The 21,497-nt window shown below is 39.6% G+C and overlaps 1 protein-coding gene across 1 annotated transcript; it reads right to left on the reverse strand.

Moving 5' to 3' along the window:
- Positions 1-1,563: 1,563 nt before the first annotated feature.
- tmem63a (transmembrane protein 63A) lies at positions 1,564-16,829 on the reverse strand. The gene is made up of 23 exons (XM_063901390.1): positions 16,719-16,829; positions 12,012-12,207; positions 11,622-11,698; positions 11,456-11,534; positions 11,053-11,090; positions 10,795-10,937; positions 9,985-10,036; positions 9,755-9,863; positions 9,338-9,408; positions 9,161-9,241; positions 8,727-8,844; positions 8,346-8,479; positions 7,925-8,068; positions 6,657-6,810; positions 6,469-6,575; positions 6,140-6,226; positions 5,341-5,406; positions 4,848-5,010; positions 4,574-4,679; positions 4,272-4,439; positions 3,564-3,679; positions 3,430-3,480; positions 1,564-2,989 (listed from the first exon to the last, which is right to left on the reverse strand). Exons 2-23 carry the CDS (start codon positions 12,180-12,182, stop codon positions 2,792-2,794), a joined length of 2,433 nt encoding a protein of 810 aa, XP_063757460.1. The 5' UTR covers positions 12,183-12,207; positions 16,719-16,829; the 3' UTR covers positions 1,564-2,791.
- Positions 16,830-21,497: the final 4,668 nt, after the last annotated feature.

Below are 21,497 nucleotides of genomic sequence, written 5' to 3' on the forward strand. Positions count from 1 at the left end.
CAGCTCTGATGCTTTGATTTTGACCATTTTCTTTAACATAACCCTTTAAATTAGAGGAATTATTGAGGTGTGCAGATGAAGAGCATGATATTTTGGTCTGTGAGAATATCTGAGTGAGCTGCTTGAACACGAGAAGCCACAAACTGCTCCCAGTCTGCATGTACATGGAACAAACTTTCACACACCCATTACTAGAGCCTAGAACCATGTGGGCCGAAACTGAGCCAGTAAATTTGTGGTGTGTGTAGAACATCGGGTCAAAGATTGGGTTTTGAAGAGCTGCACACTGTAGTTATGGTTGCTGCTTCCCATGCTCCTTCAGCTTTAACGTCCACATTACTCCTGCCCTACTGAACTCACATGAGATAGTTCTCTTTAACAGCAAGTGCATTAAAACACATTTATAACATAGATATATCAATGTACTGTATCTGATATCAAACACTCTTCTCTTTCCCAGCTCATCCTCGGGGCCACACGAGGGTATCTGCAAGTTATTAGTGCCCCCGCATCCTGACCCCGCACAGCTTTCTCATGTGACTTTGTTGAGGTATGTCTGTTCGAATCTATCTCCAAGTTTCTTTGCATGGAAGTCATGCAGCGTGTGTTTGTGTGATTATGAGATTTTCGTCAAAAAATAAATAAATGTATATTGTAGGTTTTGTTATCACTTTTGGCATACTCGGGAACGGTTAGCACTGAGAAGTGTTTTTATTGCTTAATCTCACACTCTCACTCACACACACACACACACACACACACACACACACACTGAAATAATACTTGAGAAAGAGTAAACAAGAGAGAGATTGTTTTGTAATGCCTAATCTTTGTCCGACATGAGGGGTACAACTCAGTCACTAACCTTTGTGCACTCAGATATTAACCCACTCAAGTATTTCTCAGTCTTTTTGTAAACAACCTTCAAACTTTGACAGTGGCCAGTCACAAAATATGTATTTATCAGCAGCTCAAATGAAATGAATGTTTGTATTGTTACTTTATGTTTGTCTGTTAGGCCTGTTATGTAAAATTACACATCCATAAGGCAGATAATGAAACCTTATAGAGATGTGTTTCACATACTCATAAGTATTCATTTGTTGGTAAGCTATTAAGGAGCCTTTAAGGAGCTTCTTTTCCTGTTTTGTAGTCCGTTTCAAGAATTAGGAATGGGAAATAGATCCTTGTCCAATCCCCTCTTTCCACCACTACATATCTTAGCTTAGCACTTCATTACCCATATTTAACAACTGTGCTAATCATTAAAGCACGCTAAAAATCCCTCTAACAACAAAAGAGGTCTCAGCTGAGGCAGGTACCGTGGCGAGAAAGGGGAAAAAGGAAACAAACGAAAAGGGAGACAATAGTGAAAGATCAGGTGAGGGGGTGGAGCCACTGGAAATGTCAACCAGTAAACTGGCTCATACCAATGTCAGTATAAGTTAGAAATCCTCAATGCAACATTGTGCATTAGTCCCTTTTCACTGCTGCATGAATGTATCAAAAGTCAAGCTGACCCACTGCAGCTCAACAGTGCCCCCTAATGACAACACAGAGGCATAACCAGAATGTTTGTATTATTTCTCAACACCATTTTTACCGACCATTGCACAGGTACATTTATGCCTTTAGGAGGATTTAGTACTTATATAGTACTTAATATAGACATTGCTGCGAAAAACATACAGATAAAAAATATAACATGCAAATAAAAGTTGACCTTGTTCTTAATCAAAAATCCTTCATTTACGGGACAGCATGATTGTCGTATCTTAAAAAGAAAATAATGGCTTTATGGCTCTAATCATTACATAATCCAACTCTAACCCTTCAAGTCACATGTGGAAAAAGTTTTGGTTGCAAAACCCCTGCAATACTGATACAAAACTGTTTCTCGTCTCAATACAAAAGCCCACATTACGTTAGTCGACACAAAACAGGCCTCCCTTGATACAAAAGTGCATTATGAACATGAGGCAATAAATTATTCCCTTGGCAGGTGTTGACAAATGGCATCACAAAGGGCACTATGAAGAAATCTTAACTGTAACAAACAGAAAGCTCTGCCTGATCACCTCTTTGGCATCAGTGTTGCTGACTGGATGTTCTTGTTCTGGTAATCCTTGCATGATTATGTATCTGGTTTGTTTGAAATGTCAGGTTTTAGTTAGGTTTAGTTCGTTTCAGAGAAGTTCTGTACAGAAAATAAAAAATGAACTGTGCTCTATGAGGGATACAATTCAAATAGAAGACTCAGCAGGTTGTGTGTGCTATGTTGATCAAGTGCAAATCATCATAAGATATTACATAAATTATCATACTATAAAACATCCTGTGTACCTCCTTTCCTGTAGAAAGTAGTTTTAATCTACTTTTAACTCGTACATTTACTAGCTTTTGGCAGGCTATTCTGGCGGCTGTTGCTTACGATGTTAATTTGTCATCCACCAATCAGGAGTTCAATGTTTTGATCGTATCCCCACGTGAAATTCTCAATGGGATGAGTTTTTGAACCCAAGATTAGTCTTTATGACATGGCCAACAGTGTGTTAATAGTCCCTGATGTCAGCCTCGGCCTCTGTATGAATATGTTTATGCAACTTGGATATGAAAAAGCATTTGGAGGGGTCACAAAGACATAGGATTATATATGCAGTCCATATACCATCTACCATTTTGGCGACATAGTGCTATAACAATTGCACGTTGTTCTCTCTCAAAAGGAAAGTCTGATCTGACTCAGCAGTGGGAGGGAATTCAAACGCCAACTTCAATGCAGAAATCAGATTTAACATCCAAGAAGTCGTGGGCTTCCTGACTCCCAAGCTTTGACTTGGGATACGTTGACTAGGACATCCGACGCACTTTTCGCCAATGGGCCGGCGCTGTGGGCGGGGCTTCCCTCCGTAGAGCCGTAAGAGGGTATTTTAGATCCCTCTTGTGCGCTGGCAGGCGATTTGGGATCAAGCACTCTGGGAAGGTAGACCTGTAATTATACAAAAGAGAAAAGAACTGAAATCAACAAAGGGAGGAGGGGGGTGGTTTCTCAACATTCAAACGCAACATGCTCCCTGACGTGTATGATGAAAATACTGCACTCAAAGGTCAAAGTATAATTTTTGTTACAAAATAATGTTGAAGATCAAGGAAGGAGGCAAACTAGGACGTGTTATAATAACTGCTAAGGACTAAAGTTCACTGCAACAGTTAATTGGGTCTTTAACATTATGTTCAGAAAGCAAAGATGACCTCAACAGCTCTGGTATGTTCACTTTGTTAATGAGTAACAAACCATGAGGGTGGTGACAAATGGGTTCATAGAATTTTACAGCAAAGCTCAGGTGGGTTAAACTTAAGATCTTTCCTGCCCTAACATGTGATCTTTGTATTTACGCGGTGTACTTTGTTTGGTAACAAGCACAGTACCATGGTGTTTTCTTCCGCTCCATTCTCTGTGTCCTTATCCTCCTCTTTCACCTGCAGAAGAACACAAACAACATGAAGGCTCAGAGTGAAGGAGGACAAAGAGAGAGCAACAGCAGACGAAATCAAACACTCACCTCATAGTTGTGTGGACTGAGGTACTTGAAATGGCCAAAGCAGGTGGAACTGACGCAGATGAAGACAGTGATACACAGGACCACCAGAGTGAACAGAGTGGTGGCAGCCAAGAAACCTGACACACATAGATTAAAAGCGTCAAAGCCATTTCACTTTTCGTATGGCTGCTTGCAAACACATACAGGACATTATGTAGAAAGACATTCTGTCTTAAGGTCCAATAATTTATACTGATGTAAGGCCAGCCGACTGCCTCCTAAAGCCCAGCCTCTATGCTTTTGGAGTTTTCCCTTTCCTGTAGTGTGTTATATAGTTTTTTGTGCATGTAAATGGTCTGCAAAGGCTCAAATTCCAAAGTTTCCCCCAGAGGAAGTTTCTTCCCCGACACACTCTTCCCCCCCCCCCGTTTGAAACGCCTCCATTGGAGTCCTTTGTTAACTTCCGTAACATAGTGACTCTTGCTTCTACTGGCTGGCACATTGTTCATGACAGGCTAAGGGGCGGGACTTGGATAAGACTTTGATCTGGTTTCAGACAGAGGGGGAAGAGAGATGAAATGAAGACCTTTTTGAACATTAAAGCATAGAAACAGGCCACAACACGTTTACAGGTTTTTAACATCAATAGCACTTCATTGCCATTAGTAAATCTCAGGTCACTTTACTGATGATTACTTTCTCCAGGTTTCGCCCACCCTTATTTCTAACCTTGTCTGAGGACAGAAAAGAAGTACAGCCATATCAGGCAGATGATGGGTGCAGCCAACGCTTGATTGACAGCTCCCAGGTGAACCTGGCCGTCGAGGCGAGCAGGCAGGTAGACAAAGTACATGTTGTGTTTGTCCACCAGGTGCTTCAGCATCATGTACAGGAGGCCTGAGGGGAGCGGGACACACAACACAGACATTAGAAACCGTACCCTGGAGGTGACTGGAAATAAACTGTACATTTAGAGGACAGGTTCTGTGTGTAAATGCAAGCTAGTGTAAAACACCAAAACTGCTACTTACCAAAGGGGACAATAATAGGACATATGATGCTGTACGCCATGATGACAGTGAAGACACATAGGGACCAGCCATACATGGCTCCATATTCAAACTCATAGGCCTGGTTCTGTAAATAGAAGGTAAAAAAAGTGGCTTCTTCATGTTGAAATGTGGCTGGGAATCAATTAAAACAAAACTAGAAATGTAATATTGTCTTCTGTTAACTTTTAATATACCTGACTTTAAAAAATGGACTATTAGTTGTAGCAATCCTTTGGAAAATGCATTTACAAACCTGTTTGACATATTTCCTTTCAGCAGCAGAGCGCGCAAACATCATGCGAATGATGTAAAGCAGTAACCCTGGCAACCGCAACAAATCCATCCCAGAGCCCACAAGGGCCGCTGTGATGACGTAGTTGACGAAAAAAGCCCCCTGGTCAGGCAAGAACACGCATCTGGTGTAAGGGGGCAAAAAACCATCTTAAGATCACTTCTGATTTAAAAACACTATATTTATATTCACTAGAAAATAACAACAAAAAATAAACAACAACCACATTAAGACATTTGGCAACAACATAAGTAAAGCACTAAAACCACGAGATTTTCCAACATTTAGCGCATCTTGTGTTTGCGTTCATGCATTGTTGGGCTGATCTGCAAGACTGCAGCTCCATCTTAAATTGTTTTCTTATGTCGTCTTAGTTGTCTTTACATTATCGGAGCACAGAGTAGTAACTATTTGATTTTAAATACACAAGAAACAGAAAAGCAGGATTACTTACTCAAACCTCAGTTTCCCATCAGCAAGAAACCTTTTATCAAACAGCCAGCGGAAAAACCATGCAATACTAAAGGAGAAAGAGAAAATATTAGGTGATGTTCTCCCCACTGCAAACATTCATTAACTTGTTATTAGATGATCAATAAAAAAACAACATTTCGTTAACATCAAAGTAACTTTACATTCAAAATGTTTTCAGTCACTCAAATATGGAGGTTTCCTGTCATATTAAAAACGGAATACCTTTAGGTTATGGACTGACAAGACAGGATGTTTAAAGATCTATTTTTGAGTGGACCTTGGATGGACTTTTTTCAATGTATTTGTCATGAACTGTCACCCCTGTTTATTTTTGAGAAAATTCTTCACCCCCTTTGTAATGTCTGTTTACACTTCCTGTCTCTGTGTTTTCCTTCCTGTTTGACTACCTGATTCTGTTCATCTGTTCCCCAAATGTGTCTTGTCCTTGTGATTAGTCTATGTATTTAAGTTCTGGTTTTATATTGGTTGTATAGCGTTTGGTTCATTTGTTTCGCCTGGCCTTGTCTGAATAAAGGTGTTTTTTCATTTGTCAGTTGGTTGTCTGCATTTGGGTCCGCTCTGCTCTAAACCCTGACAGTATTATTACATTTTATAGACAAAATGATTATTCTAAAATCAAAATAATCGCAGCTTGGAGCCTCCCTCATCTTATTTCCCCTTTTATCATTGTGTCTGCCAAAAACTGACTGCTAAATCACCGCTTCGCCTAGCTGAAGGGCAATCGGTTATTATTCAAAGTGATGTTAATGCAAAATTACCTTGTGAGCCCCAGCGAGGGGAGGATCAGCACCATGAAGATCAGGAAAAAGTAAAGCTTACGCATCATGCTCAGCTGCTCACTGGACCTGGGACAGAGATGGCACACGATCACATCAACCTGTCCTCAGCTAACAGAAACCCATCACTGTGTGTGTGTGTGTGTGTGTGTGTGTGTGTGTGTGTGTGTGTGTGTGTGTGTGTGTGTGTGTGTGTGTGTGTGTGTGTGTGTGTGTGTGTGTGTGTGTGTGTGTGTGTGTGTGTGTGTGTGTGTGTGTGTGTGTGTGTCTGTCTGTGTGTGTGTCTGTGTGTGTGTGTGTGTAAAAAATACCTGCTCCAGTGGGCCTCTCCTATTGTAGAGTAGTAAACTATGGTAGGCAGCAGGGCAGAGAAGGACCACAGCAGGAGGGTGGGGAAGAACTGACTGATGATGGGACTCTGGGGGTGAAAAACAAACTCGGTTCACATATGTAAAGCAGAAGTGTGTAACCGATGCGTGTCTGCGTGTGTAGGACTCACATTGAGATATCGGATGGGCATAGTCACGTTGAACTTGTCCATGGTGTTGATGATGATGGTGGGAGTCGTGAGGAAGGTGAGCAGGAAGAAAAGGAAGAAGTTAAGTGTCAAGTATCGCATGTACCAGTGGAAACCACGCAAGGACAGATTCTCCCTAAATGATGGGGAAAGAGTGGGAAAAAACAGAAACAACATGACTGTTAAAACCAAAGCAGCAAAGACATTACAGTATGGGTTACACCGTTAACATCCCTTACAGAAATACCAATTCTCTTGCTCTAGGACAGGGGTGTCCACATACAAAAAGTATAACAAGGGCTGGGCCACTCACTAGAAGAAGCTCTCACAGCTCTCCCTAAGGTTTCATTTATTTTGTTACAAAAAGTGTTGGCAGTTCATTCCTTAAAACAGAAGCCTCAGATTGCTTATAAAAAGGGGACATATGAAGGGTATATTTCAAGCTTAATATTTAAATAAGTTATTGGGCTTAGTTATTTTATGAACTAAGATCTGTTAGAAAATGTTATCAATTTTAATTTACTGGATTGCTTCGGACAGTGGGCTTATTAACATGAATACTACTGTGAAACGTACGTTTAAGCACTAGTTTCATGTGTTGGCAATATTCCATAATACTTTTAGAATTTAGGGCCAATTGAAAATGGACAATGGGCCGCAGTTGGCCCCCAGACCTTAGTTTGGACACCCCTGCTCTTGGAACTACATCAAAATGCTTTATGTTGTTATTTTGTCAACACTACCACGGAACAAAGGTTGCCATTTCCCACAGTTTGGAAGAATTTCAATTGACCTTGGTGTGTTCATGAGCGTCTAAAAAAACCCTGTTAATTGCTGTTTCTGAATTTGGGGATGTTATTCTTTAAAAAAAATAAATAATGAATGTTATGTATGCATAGTGCTTGTTTAATAAAGACTAACTATTAAAAGTGAAACATAGTTCGAATATCATGCTATGATACGGATCCGCTCCACATTTTAATAGGTTCTTCTTTATCCCATACCAAGAGTTATGAAACTGAAGCAAAAGTATAGAAATGTATAACTTTTTACATCTAAAAGTGGTAATGAGTTACATTATACCAAAAAAATAAAACTTTAAAAAGGTATTTTATTTTATTATAATTGGAATCAGCCAAACGTAATTACACCATGTGATGCCACTAAACTGCCAAGCCCTGTTGGCACAGGTTGTATAGAAACCAAGTCATATGATCTTCATGGAGCACACATTGTGTTTCAAGTCTCACCAGAACACATTTTTAGGATGGGGTGCAAAGCTGACGCTCCACTTGTTCACTTTCAGAGTTGCGCTGTCGGATGAAGGCTGGGGCGTCCTCCTGCAGAGGAAGCCTGTGCCGCCACACTTCAGCGCGTTGAAGTCCTTCAGGATGCTGAAATGAACGAATGACAGCTTTCAATAATGAAACAGTAAAAAGTCATGTGAGAATAAAATCAAGAGATCAAATTCCAGATTACAGCCGGTAATAAAAAAACAACAGAGAAATAATTACAGTCAGCTGACACAATACTGCCATGCTAGCCTCAAACTGGGAAATGCATTATTATGGATCACTAAAACTATTTTACAAAAACGGTAGAACAGCTGGCAGTACAGTTGTTCTACCGGCAAGTACTGACAGATAAAGAAGCCTTTCATTTGGTACTCACTATTTGGCCATCGCCTCGGTCTGCAAGGTGACGAAGGCCATCCCCAGGGGGCGCTCTGGCACCAGCTCTGTCTGCTTCCTCACCTCTTCCAGCAGGTCTTTTTCTTGAGTTCTGTAGAAATCTATGGCATCAACCTGAAAACACACACACACACACACACACACACACACACGGCTTTACTTCCAACTTTATTTAAATATTTTGTGAACGACAGTCACTGTCACTGTAAATAAAAAAATGAAAACATTTGGTTGATTAGTTTTAGGGCTTTTGAGTCATAAAAAACTGTGAAGTATTTGCTTTCAAGCTGTTTTTTCAGATGGAAAATAAAAATCATCTAGACACCCTGTGCTAAACCGCCTAGTCTCTGCTCCATCTCACCTTCTTGGAGCTGGCGCAGCAACAGAGGTGACCGCACAAACGGGGGTTAATCAACACAAGTTTCCCTGTTTTCTCCTGGACACGCTCGTAGTAGCGCAGGTTTTTTCCTGCTCGCTCCCTGAGGGCGAAGAAAATACTAGTTGATTAAACTTGGTAAAAATAAAGATGATCCCCTCAGTTTTTCACACATGTTTTTCCAAGCCTAGAATATGCTAGACGTGCTGGTGTTGCAACTGTTCCTTCTGCAGACACGTGTACAACATCTGAAACCATTAATGAGCGATAAGATACTAAACATGGACAATCAAGCTGCTCCATTAGGTTGAAATTATCTTTGTGGCTATTGGCACTGCACAGACCAATATAAAAATAGGATACACTGTTAAAAGGGAAAATATTTGTCATTTTATTTATTGTTACTTCTGATTTCTCACCTTTCCTTATCCAGGTGCATGAGCTTGGCCACGTCATAGCCCAGGGTCACAGCACACACTCGACAGGAAGGGTACGCCTCTCTGTACAAAAACAACGCTGGTATTGAGGAAAGGAGCTTGAAAGTGTGACTTTACCAACTTAGGAAACTGTGAAGAGCATCAATGCAGTGAACTTACATGAAGTGGGTCTTTACAGCTTCCTCTGTTGCCGTTTTCGGGACTGAACACACAAACAAGGAGTCTCTTGCCTAGAAACAGAAACACAGAAAGGAAGAATATTCAGGTATCAACACAGGTGAGCAACAGCTATTTAAACACTGTAATCTGGCTTTTATTATAGAAATAGAAATCAAAAATTCATCCCACAGCACTTAGATGCGCATATTACCGCAAAGGGACAGTGCAAACAAAAGGCAAAAATAAGTGAAGAAGTAAAGTAAGATATTCAATAAAGAGCGAACAAACACAGCACATAGTATCGTTATTACAAAACAGGGTTGTTGTATACTCAAGTCACTAATGTGGACACATTTACGTTTATGGGAAATACTCAGAGCGAGGGTCTAATGACATTAAATCTAGTGGGAGACTCACCGTCTCTCTGCGCTCGCCTTTCATCTGGGACGTGTGATGCCGCAGCACAACAACGGTCAGGATCAGGTACAGAACTGCAAACACTGTATGCAGCCATAACAGGTTGTCTCTATAAGCAGAAAATAAAGGACAGTCACCAATAAGCATTGTGTCATGACCAACCCACAAAACTGTATTCTAGTTCAAAGCTTTTGTTTATATATTCAGAAATGGTTTTAAAAGGTAGTTACCCATTTGGAAGATTTCCCACCGTTGTTCTTCCAAAGCTTTGTGGATCATTACCTGATAGAGAGAAACAGCATCAAGTAAATATGAACACAAGTGAAAAAAAAGGGAATACAACCAGCCTAAGCCGGCATTTCAAACAACAATAATTAAACCACACACTTTGGGGACTTTAAAGGTCACCTGTTATGCAAAATCCACATTTGTGAAAATGTCCCCTCTGTGTTTAAAGATTTAGAAAGTTTCAGGAAAAAATATTCTCTCTCTGATTTTGTCCTGATCCATTTATATAAGAAATTAGGAAAATTAGCTGATCAGTTTTTGGCCACTTTGTGATGTCACAATGTTTTTTGGGTTGTTCAACTATTAGCCAATAACCAACCAAGGTAACACCCGTCCACCTTATCACCTGATTTTCCTCCAAGAGCACCATTGTGTTTTTTTTACAACCAATCATCTCGCAGGAGGGCGTGGCCAGCAGCAGCTCAATAGCATTTAAAGCTACAGACACAGAATAAGCACTTTTGGAACAGGGCTGAAAGAGAGGGCTTTACGGCATTCTACAATACATGATCTGTTTGGTCAAACACTATAATAATGCTGAAAAAAGGTTTAATACGGGACCTTTAAATCACTATTTATAATATGACTTACAGTGCAGGTTAAAGTGGTTTTGAAATGGTCTATGCAGATAAAAAATGTGACTTACTTGAAATACATTTCAAGCCATCATAAATGCACACCTGACCCAATATCTAATATGTGGTTTCTATAGTTTTAGTCATTAACAGACAGGAGAATAGTACAAAACGCACCCAGCAGGTCTCCCGTCATGTTGACAGGCATTATGATTGAGAGCGACGTGATGGTTAAGACGATCAGCAGGACGATCAGATGGCGCTGGAAGGACAGGTAGTGAACAGCATCCATGCCACACCTGGTTTTTATTTTTTCCTCACTGAAACATACCAACACACTGATTAGAAAGCACCAACACGTGTATTATATTTAAAATAACATCTATAATGCTTTGATTAGCCCCAATATAACAATGGGCATCATAAGTCACTCACTCCATTCTGAGGATGAAAGGCAGCCAAGAGCAAAATCCCTAAAACAGAAAATAATACAAAACAGGGAAATATGCATTAATAAGGGATTAATAAGGGATTAGTAATTCAGAGTTATTTATATTTAAGGACTGGTCTAAAATGATTAAAAAGGACATATAATGCTTGTTTACAGGTACATATTTGTATTTTGTGCCTCTACTGTGACCTGTGTGTTTACATGCTTTAATGTTCAAAAAGGTCTTTATTTCACCCTCTGTCTGAAACCAGAGCCCAGTCTGCTCTGTTTGGATAGCTGGCCTACTCTGTCGGTCACAAAAACCTATAGAACGCACTACAGGAAAGGGAAAGCGCCCAAAGAATAATAGGGCATGTTTTAAAAAATCTTTTTTTTCCTTTTACATACCAATTCATACTCGAGGTCCTCCGCATTTGAGACTACGGAGGACTGGTGTCCATAGTGCCGGTGTGTTGAATCTGTGTACCTGAAACACAAAGTGGTAGTTAATGACAAATCATTTTCATCTTTCACTATTCTGGACAGTATTGCACATTTAAAACCATGAACCAACCCTTCGTTTGAGACTAATGCCAGACGCCCGTAGTCCCAGAACTTCCTCCTGATAATAGAGAAGACCATCAGCAACACCTGTGGGTGACATGAGAAATGGAACCAATTAGCTTTAAACTCACCTCACTGGGTATTAACTTGTAAAGATAACACACAAATAAAGCAGGGGTTGGTTAAGAACAGTGTGGGTTTAATCAGTTAAGGTAGTTCTTAATGGGAAAGAAACATTATTCTGTCATTTTGACATTAGCATATATAAATATTTAGAGAAAATATAAGGCATTTTGTTAGGGATTGCCTTTTGCCTTTAAGAACCAAACAGAATGATTTCCAGTCTTTTCCCTCTTGATTAAATAACTGGCAGACACACACAGTCAATAAGTGGACATACCAGAAAGACGCAGAAATCGAGCAGCAGCACAACTGGCACTCCTCCAAAGCCGACTCCCTTCAGCACGGTGCTCTGTGGGGTGCTGAAGCAGCTCTTGTTGTCCGTTAAGTCGGAGGGAGTCGTACCATTAGAGGCCAACAGGGGCCACTGCTCCCACCACATGGCAGACATCACTGCAGTGGAACCAGCAGCTTCCCTGCACAGATTGATAATACACTGAGAAATGGCCTCCAAGAGCCAAAAGCTGCTTTTCAAAGTGGTAAGAAAACATTTTGAACAGCAGGTAAACACTTCTTTGTTTTATTGATTTATTGTTGATACTTCTGAAGATAACTTACTGAAAAATGCAGGACACAGTCTTTATGCTGTTTGTTTATCCAACCTTCAGTACACAACCCTACAATTAATTATTTAATATTAAGGAGAAACGAGTATTTGAAATGTTTGCTTGACAAATGATTAATCCAAACAATTGTAGGCAATGTATTTCCTTCAACACAAAAATAATTATAAAACCGATTATTGCAATTATCAATAATCAATTATGGAAATAGAGAAAAAGGTTCTGGCACAGCTTCCCAGTGACCAGGTACATCTCAATTTATAAAAAAGAACAGAGAAATTTGATGAGTAAAATTGAGAATCGAGGTGCTGAAACTAGCTGATATTTGACATTTTTACTTAAATGATTATTCGATTATCAAACATTTCTGTCCATTCACTAACATATCGATTATCTAATAATTACAGGTCTATGCAGATTAAAATTTGTCCTATCAGGGGTTGGCCCAACAAGAGGATGCATCTTTTCATCCAAACAACTTAGCTGCTTTAACCTCTTTAAAATGAGTTTTATTCCTGCAATTAAAGATTAAATCAGATGATATCCGTGACTGGCATACTGCAGGCCAGCTAAAGGAGGAGGACGCAGGTAAACCATGATTCCCACGCTGTCAGAAATGTCATATCTTTTAGTAAAGTAACAAAATGATAGTGATTTACAGTGGGGCAAAAAAGTATTTAGTCAGCCACCAATTGTGCAAGTTCTCCCATTTAAAAAGATGAGAGAGGCCTGTCATTTTTATCATAGGTATACCTCAACTATGAGAGACAGAATGAGAAAAAAAAATCCAGAAAATCACTGTGGCAGCCGGGTGTGGTTAGAGCGCCGGCTGCTGGGGTGAGGGGAGTGGCTCGGCCGGAGACCAGACAGCTGATCGGAATCAGGTGATCAGTCAGTTAATATAAAGCATGTTGGTAACCTGGTTCTGGTCTGTCTTGCAGTAGGCTGGGTCCTGGGAAGCCGACACACCCCGTCCTGGCCTTGCCGTCCTGGAAGTGCCGGGGAGCTGTCTTTTGTGTGCACGTTTCTTACGAAATAAACGGTATTATTTTTGCCCAACCCCGAACCCTTCCGTCTCTTGCCTTCAACCTGAGCGATCCTGATCACAATCACATTGTCTGATTTTGAAAGAATTTCTTTTCAAATTATTGTGGAAAATAAGTATTTGGTCAATAACAAAAGTTCATCTCAATACTTTGTTATATACCCTTTGTTGGCAATGACAGAGGTCAAACGTTTTCTGTAAGTCTTCACAAGGTTTTCACACACTGTTGCTGGTATTTTGGCCCATTCCTCCATGCAGATCTCCTCTAAAGCAGTGATGTTTTGGGGCTGTCGCTGGGCAACACGGACTTTCAACTCCCTCCAAAGATTTTCTATGGGGTTGAGATCTGGAGACTGGCTAGGCCACTCCAGGACCTTGAAATGCTTCTTACGAAGCCACTCCTTCGTTGCCCTGGCGGTGTGTTTGGGATCATTGTCATGCTGAAAGACCCAGCCACGCTTCATCTTCAGTGCCCTTGCTGATGGAAGGAGGTTTTCACTCAAAATCTCACGATACATGGCCCCATTCATTCTTTCCTTTACACGGATCAGTCATCCTGGTCCCTTTGCAGAAAAACAGCCCCAAAGCATGATGTTTCCACCCCCATGCTTCACAGTAGGTATGGTGTTCTTTGGATGCAACTCTGCATTCTTTCTCCTCCAAACACGACGAGTTGAGTTTTTACCAAAAAGTTCTATTTTGGTTTCATCTGACCATATGACATTCTCCCAATCCTCTTCTGGATCATCCAAATGCCCTCTAGCAAACTTCAGACGGGCCTGGACATGTACTGGCTTAAGCAGGGGGACACGTCTGGAACTGCAGGATTTAAGTCCCTGGCGGCGTAGTGTGTTACTGATGGTAGCCTCTGTTACTTTGGTCCCAGCTCTCTGCAGGTCATTCACTAGGTCCCCCCGTGTGGTTCTGGGATTTTTGCTCACCGTTCTTGTGATCATTTTGACCCCACGGGGTGAGATCTTGCGTGGAGCCCCAGATCGAGGGAGATTAGCAGTGGTTTTGTATGTCTTCCATTTTCTAATAATTGCTCCCACAGTTGATTTCTTCACACCAAGCTGCTTACCTATTGCAGATTCAGTTTTCCCAGCCTGGTGCAGGTCTACAATTTTGTCTCTGGTCCCCTTTGACAGCTCTTTGGTCTTGGCCATAGTGGAGTTTGGAGTAAGACTGTTTGAGGTTGTGGACAGGTGTCTTTTATACTGATAACGAGTTCATAAAGGTGCCATTAATACAGGTAACGAGTGGAGGACAGAGGAGCCTCTTAAAGAAGAAGTTACAGGTCTGTGAGAGCCAGAAATCTTGCTTGTTTGTAGATGACCAAATACTTATTTTACCGAGGAATTTACCAATTAATTCATTAAAAATCCTACAATGTGATTTCCTGGACTTTTTCCTGGATTTACTCATCTTTTTAAATGGGAGAACTTGCTCAATTGGTGGCTGACTAAATACTTTTTTGCCCCACTGTATTTTCATTGTGCAGAAAAAATACGACTTTGTAAAAATTAAAATAAAACAGCTTTGTGTAAACAGCTTTTCCTTGTAGCTGGGAGAGCTGAAGACAGTTAGAACTACTTTGTATACTGCTGGATATCTTATTATATGACATTATATATTTAAAACGTATAGGCCTAGTTCAATTCAAAACCTAAATATATTCAGTTTAATGATTAAAACAGAGAAAATACTGTTGTTTTTTAAAGGCTGACTACAGTATTATCTGCCATATTTTCATGAACAATCCCTTTCAGAGCAGAATTGGTTTTATTATCAAGTAAATTTACACATACGAGGAATTTGCTTTGGTATATGTGGTAAATACATTAACTCGCAAATAATATTGTTGGATATAATTTTTCTTGCAATTGATTTATTGTTCCAGATCTGACCACCTGTGTTGTGAATTAAATATTTTTAAAATATATCTAAAGTAACAAGCAAATGTAGCGGATAAAAAAGTACAATATTTACATCTGAACTATTTTTGAGTGAACACAGTAACATAGTGGCAGAGGTAGGAGAAGTACTCAGATCATGTACTTAAAGTAGAAGTAGAAGTACCAGAGTGTAGGAATACTCTGTTACAAGTAAAAGTCCTGCATTCAAATTAAAATAAACTTAAAGTACCATAAGTACTTATTGTGCAAATGGGCCCATTGCAGATTAATATATATTATAAGTTTTGATGCATTAAAGTGTTCTCAAAGCTGGTAAAGGCACAGCTAGTTTTAATGACTTTGCATAATGCAGGTTGGCTTGTGAATGAACTCCAGGTGGAACTAAAGTCTGATTTAAGTGTTGATTATATTTCACAACATTAATCTAAATCTGAAAACTAACTAAAGGTTTAAAATAAATGTAGTGGAGTAAGGACACCATTTACCTCTGAATTTGTGTAGAGTAGAAGTACAAAGTAGCATAAAATGGCAATACTCAAATAAAGTTACTTAAGTACTTAAGTAAATGTACTTAGTTAGTTCCTACCTCTGCATTGTGGAAATACTGAACAGTGTACTAAGGTACGACTATTACTACTTCAACTAATACAACTACTACTACTAGACTTCAAATAGTGCTACTTTGTTAATAGTTACATTACACTGCTGCTTGGATACTTTAAGGAGCTTTGAGTAAATCCTGGAAGACATGTGTATCAACATAATTACGACTGTGGTTTTACATTTTACTGTGTTTAAACTTCAAATCAGGAGATTTCTCATGGTGAACCGTGACTTTGCCCAAAGCTGAGAGTAAAACATTAGTCTTTGCGGTTTCCGACTGAAGTGTGGGATCGTCACAACACAGGCCCACCTCCCTCCACGGAGCTGGGCCACGCTCAGTCACGCGGGGCTGGTTAAAGTTGTAATGTAAGCTCTAACAGAAGATTTTTTTCTTTCTGACCTCAAATCCAACAAACGTCATAAGTCAGAAGATAACTACTGTAGCAGTAATCAGTCTGATCTGAGTTTGACTGGAGGCGTTTTTCTCCCAACAGATGTTTTCGTTTTAGGACATTGTGAGTAAGCGCACAGCTGAATAAACAGAACGAATCCTTTTATGACACTTGATAGACTGGCCAGACTTGAAGTTAAACAAACCGTTTTGGTGATGAAGGAACAAGCTTTTAAATCAACCGGAACAGAAGCTACAGGGTAGACGAGAAGTTGCCAATGCTAATATGATGTAAGCAAAAGTGTTGGGTATGTCAACATCCGCAAACGAACTATAACAACATGCCTGATAGTAGCACTCGTTCCCATGTTGCCAACACAAAAAAAGTATGTGATGATGACTGTCCTACCTGTATGTTCGTCCGTTAATCCGCACAAAAGTGAAGTTTTCTCCACAGTTCAGTTGAAATATGTAAACGCCTTCGCTCCTTCCTCGTTATGTCCCACGCATGCGCAGACCCTGCAGCAGAGCAGGATGCTGTCCGGTGCTGAGAGTTCCAACCAGTCCTCGAGCCTTAGAGAAGGGACCTCCCTTCTTACTGTTGTAAAAATAGTTTGAAGTACAATTAAAGTACACTTCCTGAACTCAAATAGCCTTAAAGCAGCAATACTTGCTAAGTGTTAGCCTACAATAAGAGCTGAAGTAAAGTGAGATGTTTCATTTAAGTAAACAATTGCAGTCCCACTCAATGAAAGTGCTCCTTAATAAGACAACATTCTGTTTTGTTTTCATCGTTTTAATTGTGCACAAGAGCTACATCTAGTCTACTCAAGTGATTGAAGTAAGAGAGGTTCTTTACAGTAGACTTTATTGTGCAGAATTGGCCCTGTGTTAAAGTATTGGATTTGTTTTATTACTAATGCATTCCTGTGTAAGCAGCACTTTAATGTTTACTAAAAGTTACCAAGTTAAGTTATCTGGATATGAGATAACAAGCATTGTAAAAGTAAGGTTGAATCACTAACCGTTCAGGCTCACAAAGAGTACAATGAGTTATTGTGAATTACATTTAACATTTTTAAGTTTGACACAAAAAAAGCGATCATTGCAGAGCTAATACAAGGCCGGCTGATCCCAATGGCTGTACCAATGAATTCCAACATTCAAATTTCCACACAAAACAGTATCACCTTATGGAATAGGCTACCCGTTTCCCCCAGTATATTTGAGATGGAAATATAAGCTAAATATTGCGTGTGATAGCTTTATATCTCTGTGTCTAACATGACTGTGGTGTATTTTGGATAATTGTTGCATTGTTCCTGATGTGCATAAAGACCTCCTGTCACGGCTATTGCATCAAAATTCATTACTCTGCAATAATTGCATTACCATTTAAAAAAATGATTATAGATTATCTGTAGTCTAAATGTTTTGATTGAGAATAAAGAGTGTCTCTGTAGGGGTTCAGATCTTTTTATTTAAATCTTAGTCAGGGAAAGATATTTATCAGTGCTGAAAATTATGAATACAATAGAAGTTCTTCAAAATGAATATTTTCTTCTGTACTCTTATAATCACACTGTAATTACCTTTTGAAGGCAAAATAAAATAAAACGTGGTGACTTATTATCTGTTACCTACATTTAGCACTTAATAGAAGACTCACTTGTTTGCAACTCTTTGTTATTATGAAGCCGATGTTGACTCATGGTGATTGTGTAATGACTTTAAAATGTGCCTCTTCATTGTTTTGCAATTCTGAATAAGAAAAGGAGCGGGCGTTTCATCTCGGTCAAGTTTCGTGTTCTTCTTTCTGTACTAAAATGAAAGAGGAAGAAGGCCATTTTGTAACGGTCAATGACATAGAAGGTCCAACAGAAAACACAGAAAATTGTACATTCTTACAGCGTTTGAGAAAAGTTTGTTTTGGCTGTAATGTTAACACAGTGTACACAACCAACACACAACACATGGCCACTCCTTCTGTAGCTCTGCAGACATTCCTCTCAGTTATCCCTCCCCAAAGGCAGTGACACTCATGGTCATAAATAGAAACCAAAGCAGATTGGTCTGTCTTCTCCAGCAGCTATAATATGATCTTTGTGACATTTCCATTCCTCATATTGGTCAGTGCTGTTCCTTTACTGAGATTTGAACAAGATTTTTTAGCATACCATCTGACACAGTGGAGAGAATTCAAATTGTTCCACATTTGAGACATCATAGAAGAGGTGTTGTGGTGGTTTGTAGGACAGAGCATTGCTAACCAATGTCATGGGGCCTGCTATCAGATGTGCCACTGGTCAAATTAACAAATCCAATGCAATTAGTCATTCAATTTACTGTGAGATTTCATGGTTGAGTATGTCTCTCTGCCTCCCTCCCTCTTTTCTCTGGTTTGCCATTATGGGATTTTCTGTTTATCTGTTGTGGTTTTGACTGTTCATTTCTACTTCCCATGTCTTGCTGTGTGTATTTGTGTGTGCTTTCATCTGTGTACCAACAGTTGTGTCTGTGTTGTGTACACCAACATCAATCTACTTGACGTGTGTGTGTGTGTGTGTGTGTGTGTGTGTGTGTGTGTGTGTGTGTGTGTGTGTGTGTGTGTGTGTGTGTGTGTGTGTGTGTGTGTGTGTGTGGTGACTGTTCATGCCTCACTGTGGGACGCGTTGATTAGCGCTCACTGCGGCTCAGCTCCCAGCTGTCCTTGCGGCTGGCTGCTGATTGAAACCAATCAGGCTTGCGATGGCCCCATCGCGGTGACCCCTCACCCCTCCCACCCCCGGCCTAATCACCTGCTGATTGGCCCACGCAGGGCCCCCTCCCGTTGGCACGGAAGGTTAATTTGACCGGTGGATGAAGGCTCCAGGAGGGAATAGGAACGTGCGCTGGGTGATATTGCATGGATATAGCCCACCTGTCAATCACAGCCACTTAAAGGGGAGCAGCTAGGGAAACACTGACAACCAGAAAGAGTAGGTAGAAAGGGAAGGAAATTAGGAATGGCAGTTTTGGTATAAAAACTATTTAGGGTAAGTTAATCTTTGAAAGCAGTACATGTTGTAACATTAAAACATCCTCAATCAATATCCCCTTACTTTCTTTTTTGGAGCATCATGTAGACTTTGTCCTTATATGGAGTTTGCTCATTAACAGAAATAGAATTGTGGAAGTAATCTGAAATATGAAAACTGTGAAAGCATCCTCTATGAAAGACCGCAAGAAGACACATGTGGAAACTCTCGTCAAAAGTAGTTTTCACTGTATATGAACGTCATGCTATAGTTTGTTTGCAATTCGTATACAATTTCAATTTTACATTACTGATATCCCTACCGATACCTTTAATATTCTTTACTTTTTCATCGATATTTAAAAATGGTTACATCGAAATTATACTATGTAACCCAGTAGATTTGAAAATGATATGATCAGAAAGACACTATTACATTGAGTAGGGTAAGGTCACAAAACATCCCCTGAGTGAAGCCACTTAAATAACAAGTCTATATTATAAAAGAATGACATTTTTATGTGAGGTGAATTTACATAGTAATACTTTTGTATAATATAATGCTTTTTAGTTTAGTCACTAGGTCTAATTTATAAATCTAAATTGTACACTGTACACTATAAATACTGCAGTGTAGAGGATCATCCAGAGGGTGGCAGTGTTGTATTCAATGTAAAAAGTTGCATCTGTGTGATACAAGGTCTATTAATATTCCACTGATTTATGGTCAACTTCTTTATTTTGATGCTTGAAATCTGAGTTTATTTAAGACTTTTCCTACAATATACTTACTCTATATATTTATTAATATACATGTATACATATTGAAGCTTACAGTATGATTATTAACCTTGAAAAAGTAGCTTAATAACATGTCCACTTACTAGTTTTATAGTTTTCTATTTCAATGAAGCTCATTAGTGGATGCATTTTTCTTGGTGTTTATCAGAAGTGATTAGGCTTATAAATAAATCTAGTCAATGGGCTTTGAGTTTAATAATAATTTTCTTTAAAAATGTTTTAAAACAATTCCCAATGCATATAATTTATAAGTTTGGAAAAGTTATGTGCCTCACAATATATATAACAGTTTTCTGTTACATTATGTCTGTGTAATCAGCCAAAGACACTTCCTCTGAACATCAATATTTTGACCACGACACACCCTCCCCCCACTCTGGTTTTATTCTCCTCAGCCATGTCAGTCCATATATTTCACCTTATCCCTGTGCGCGCGCGCGCGTGTGTATGTGTGTGTGTGTGTGTGTGTGTGTGTGTGTGTGTGTGTGTGTGTGTGTGTGTGTGTGTGTGTGTGTGTGTGTGTGTGTGTGTGTGTGTGTGTGTGCGTGCAGTTTGTGGCAGGTTCTTCTCGCTCTTACTCTCTGGTGGGCAGAATAATGTTGCCAGATTACCATACCATTACCATATAATTTCCATGTCATTATCACACTTCTGCCTGTGCTCTTTGCCTGTGTGCGTGCGCGTGTCTGAACTTTGTATCAGATCTTCAACTGTTTCTCTTTGTGATGCGCTCAAACACACATGTTCACACACCGCCCCCCCACACCCCCCCCCCCCCCCCACACACACAAATGGATAAATACACGCATACACACACCCAATCCCCCACAGGAATACACACATCCCTCTGACACGCTCCCTCTGTTTCTCACTGTCACTGACTCTATCTCTCTATCTCTGTTCCACACCCATGTAAGCACATCATAATTCTTAATAATCTGCCATTCATGATCCCTGTTTGCTTATTTGTCTGTACTAATCTAATGCCAATTAATGTTAAACTGTTGGAGGTGGTGCAATAATTCCTAACATATATTCAGCAGCTGTCATAACAATATATCTAATATATATATATATATATATTTTTTTTTTTACATTTCTGCATTTTAGTATCCTTAGTAATATAACTGTATGTAACTCGACTAACCTGAGAAAATTAATCTACACATTTATTTCATCTATTCATCGTCAATATTAAAGCAAATATCTACCATCAAATGATTGGTTCTGGCTTCTCAAATGTGAATATTTGCCAGTTTTGCCAATCCTCTATCACTGCAAATTGATACATTTATGAGCATTTTAACCATTAGTTTAAAATGTAATTTGAATCAAGAAAATCGTTGCAGATGAACTGATGACAAAATAAAT

Source organism: Eleginops maclovinus, chromosome 15 (genome assembly GCF_036324505.1).
Source record: "Eleginops maclovinus isolate JMC-PN-2008 ecotype Puerto Natales chromosome 15, JC_Emac_rtc_rv5, whole genome shotgun sequence".
Lineage (NCBI taxonomy): Eukaryota > Metazoa > Chordata > Actinopteri > Perciformes > Eleginopidae > Eleginops > Eleginops maclovinus.

Coding starts and splice junctions, on each gene's coding strand:
- tmem63a (XM_063901390.1), bottom strand. CDS start 12,182: ATGTCTGCCATGTGGTGGGAGCAGTGGCCCCTGTTGGCCTCTAATGGT. Junction 9,242..9,337: donor GCTGTAAAGACCCACTTCAT/GTAAGTTCACTG, acceptor GTTTTTGTACAG/AGAGGCGTACCCTTCCTGTC. Junction 2,990..3,429: donor GAGCGGAAGAAAACACCATG/GTACTGTGCTTG, acceptor GTATAATTACAG/GTCTACCTTCCCAGAGTGCT.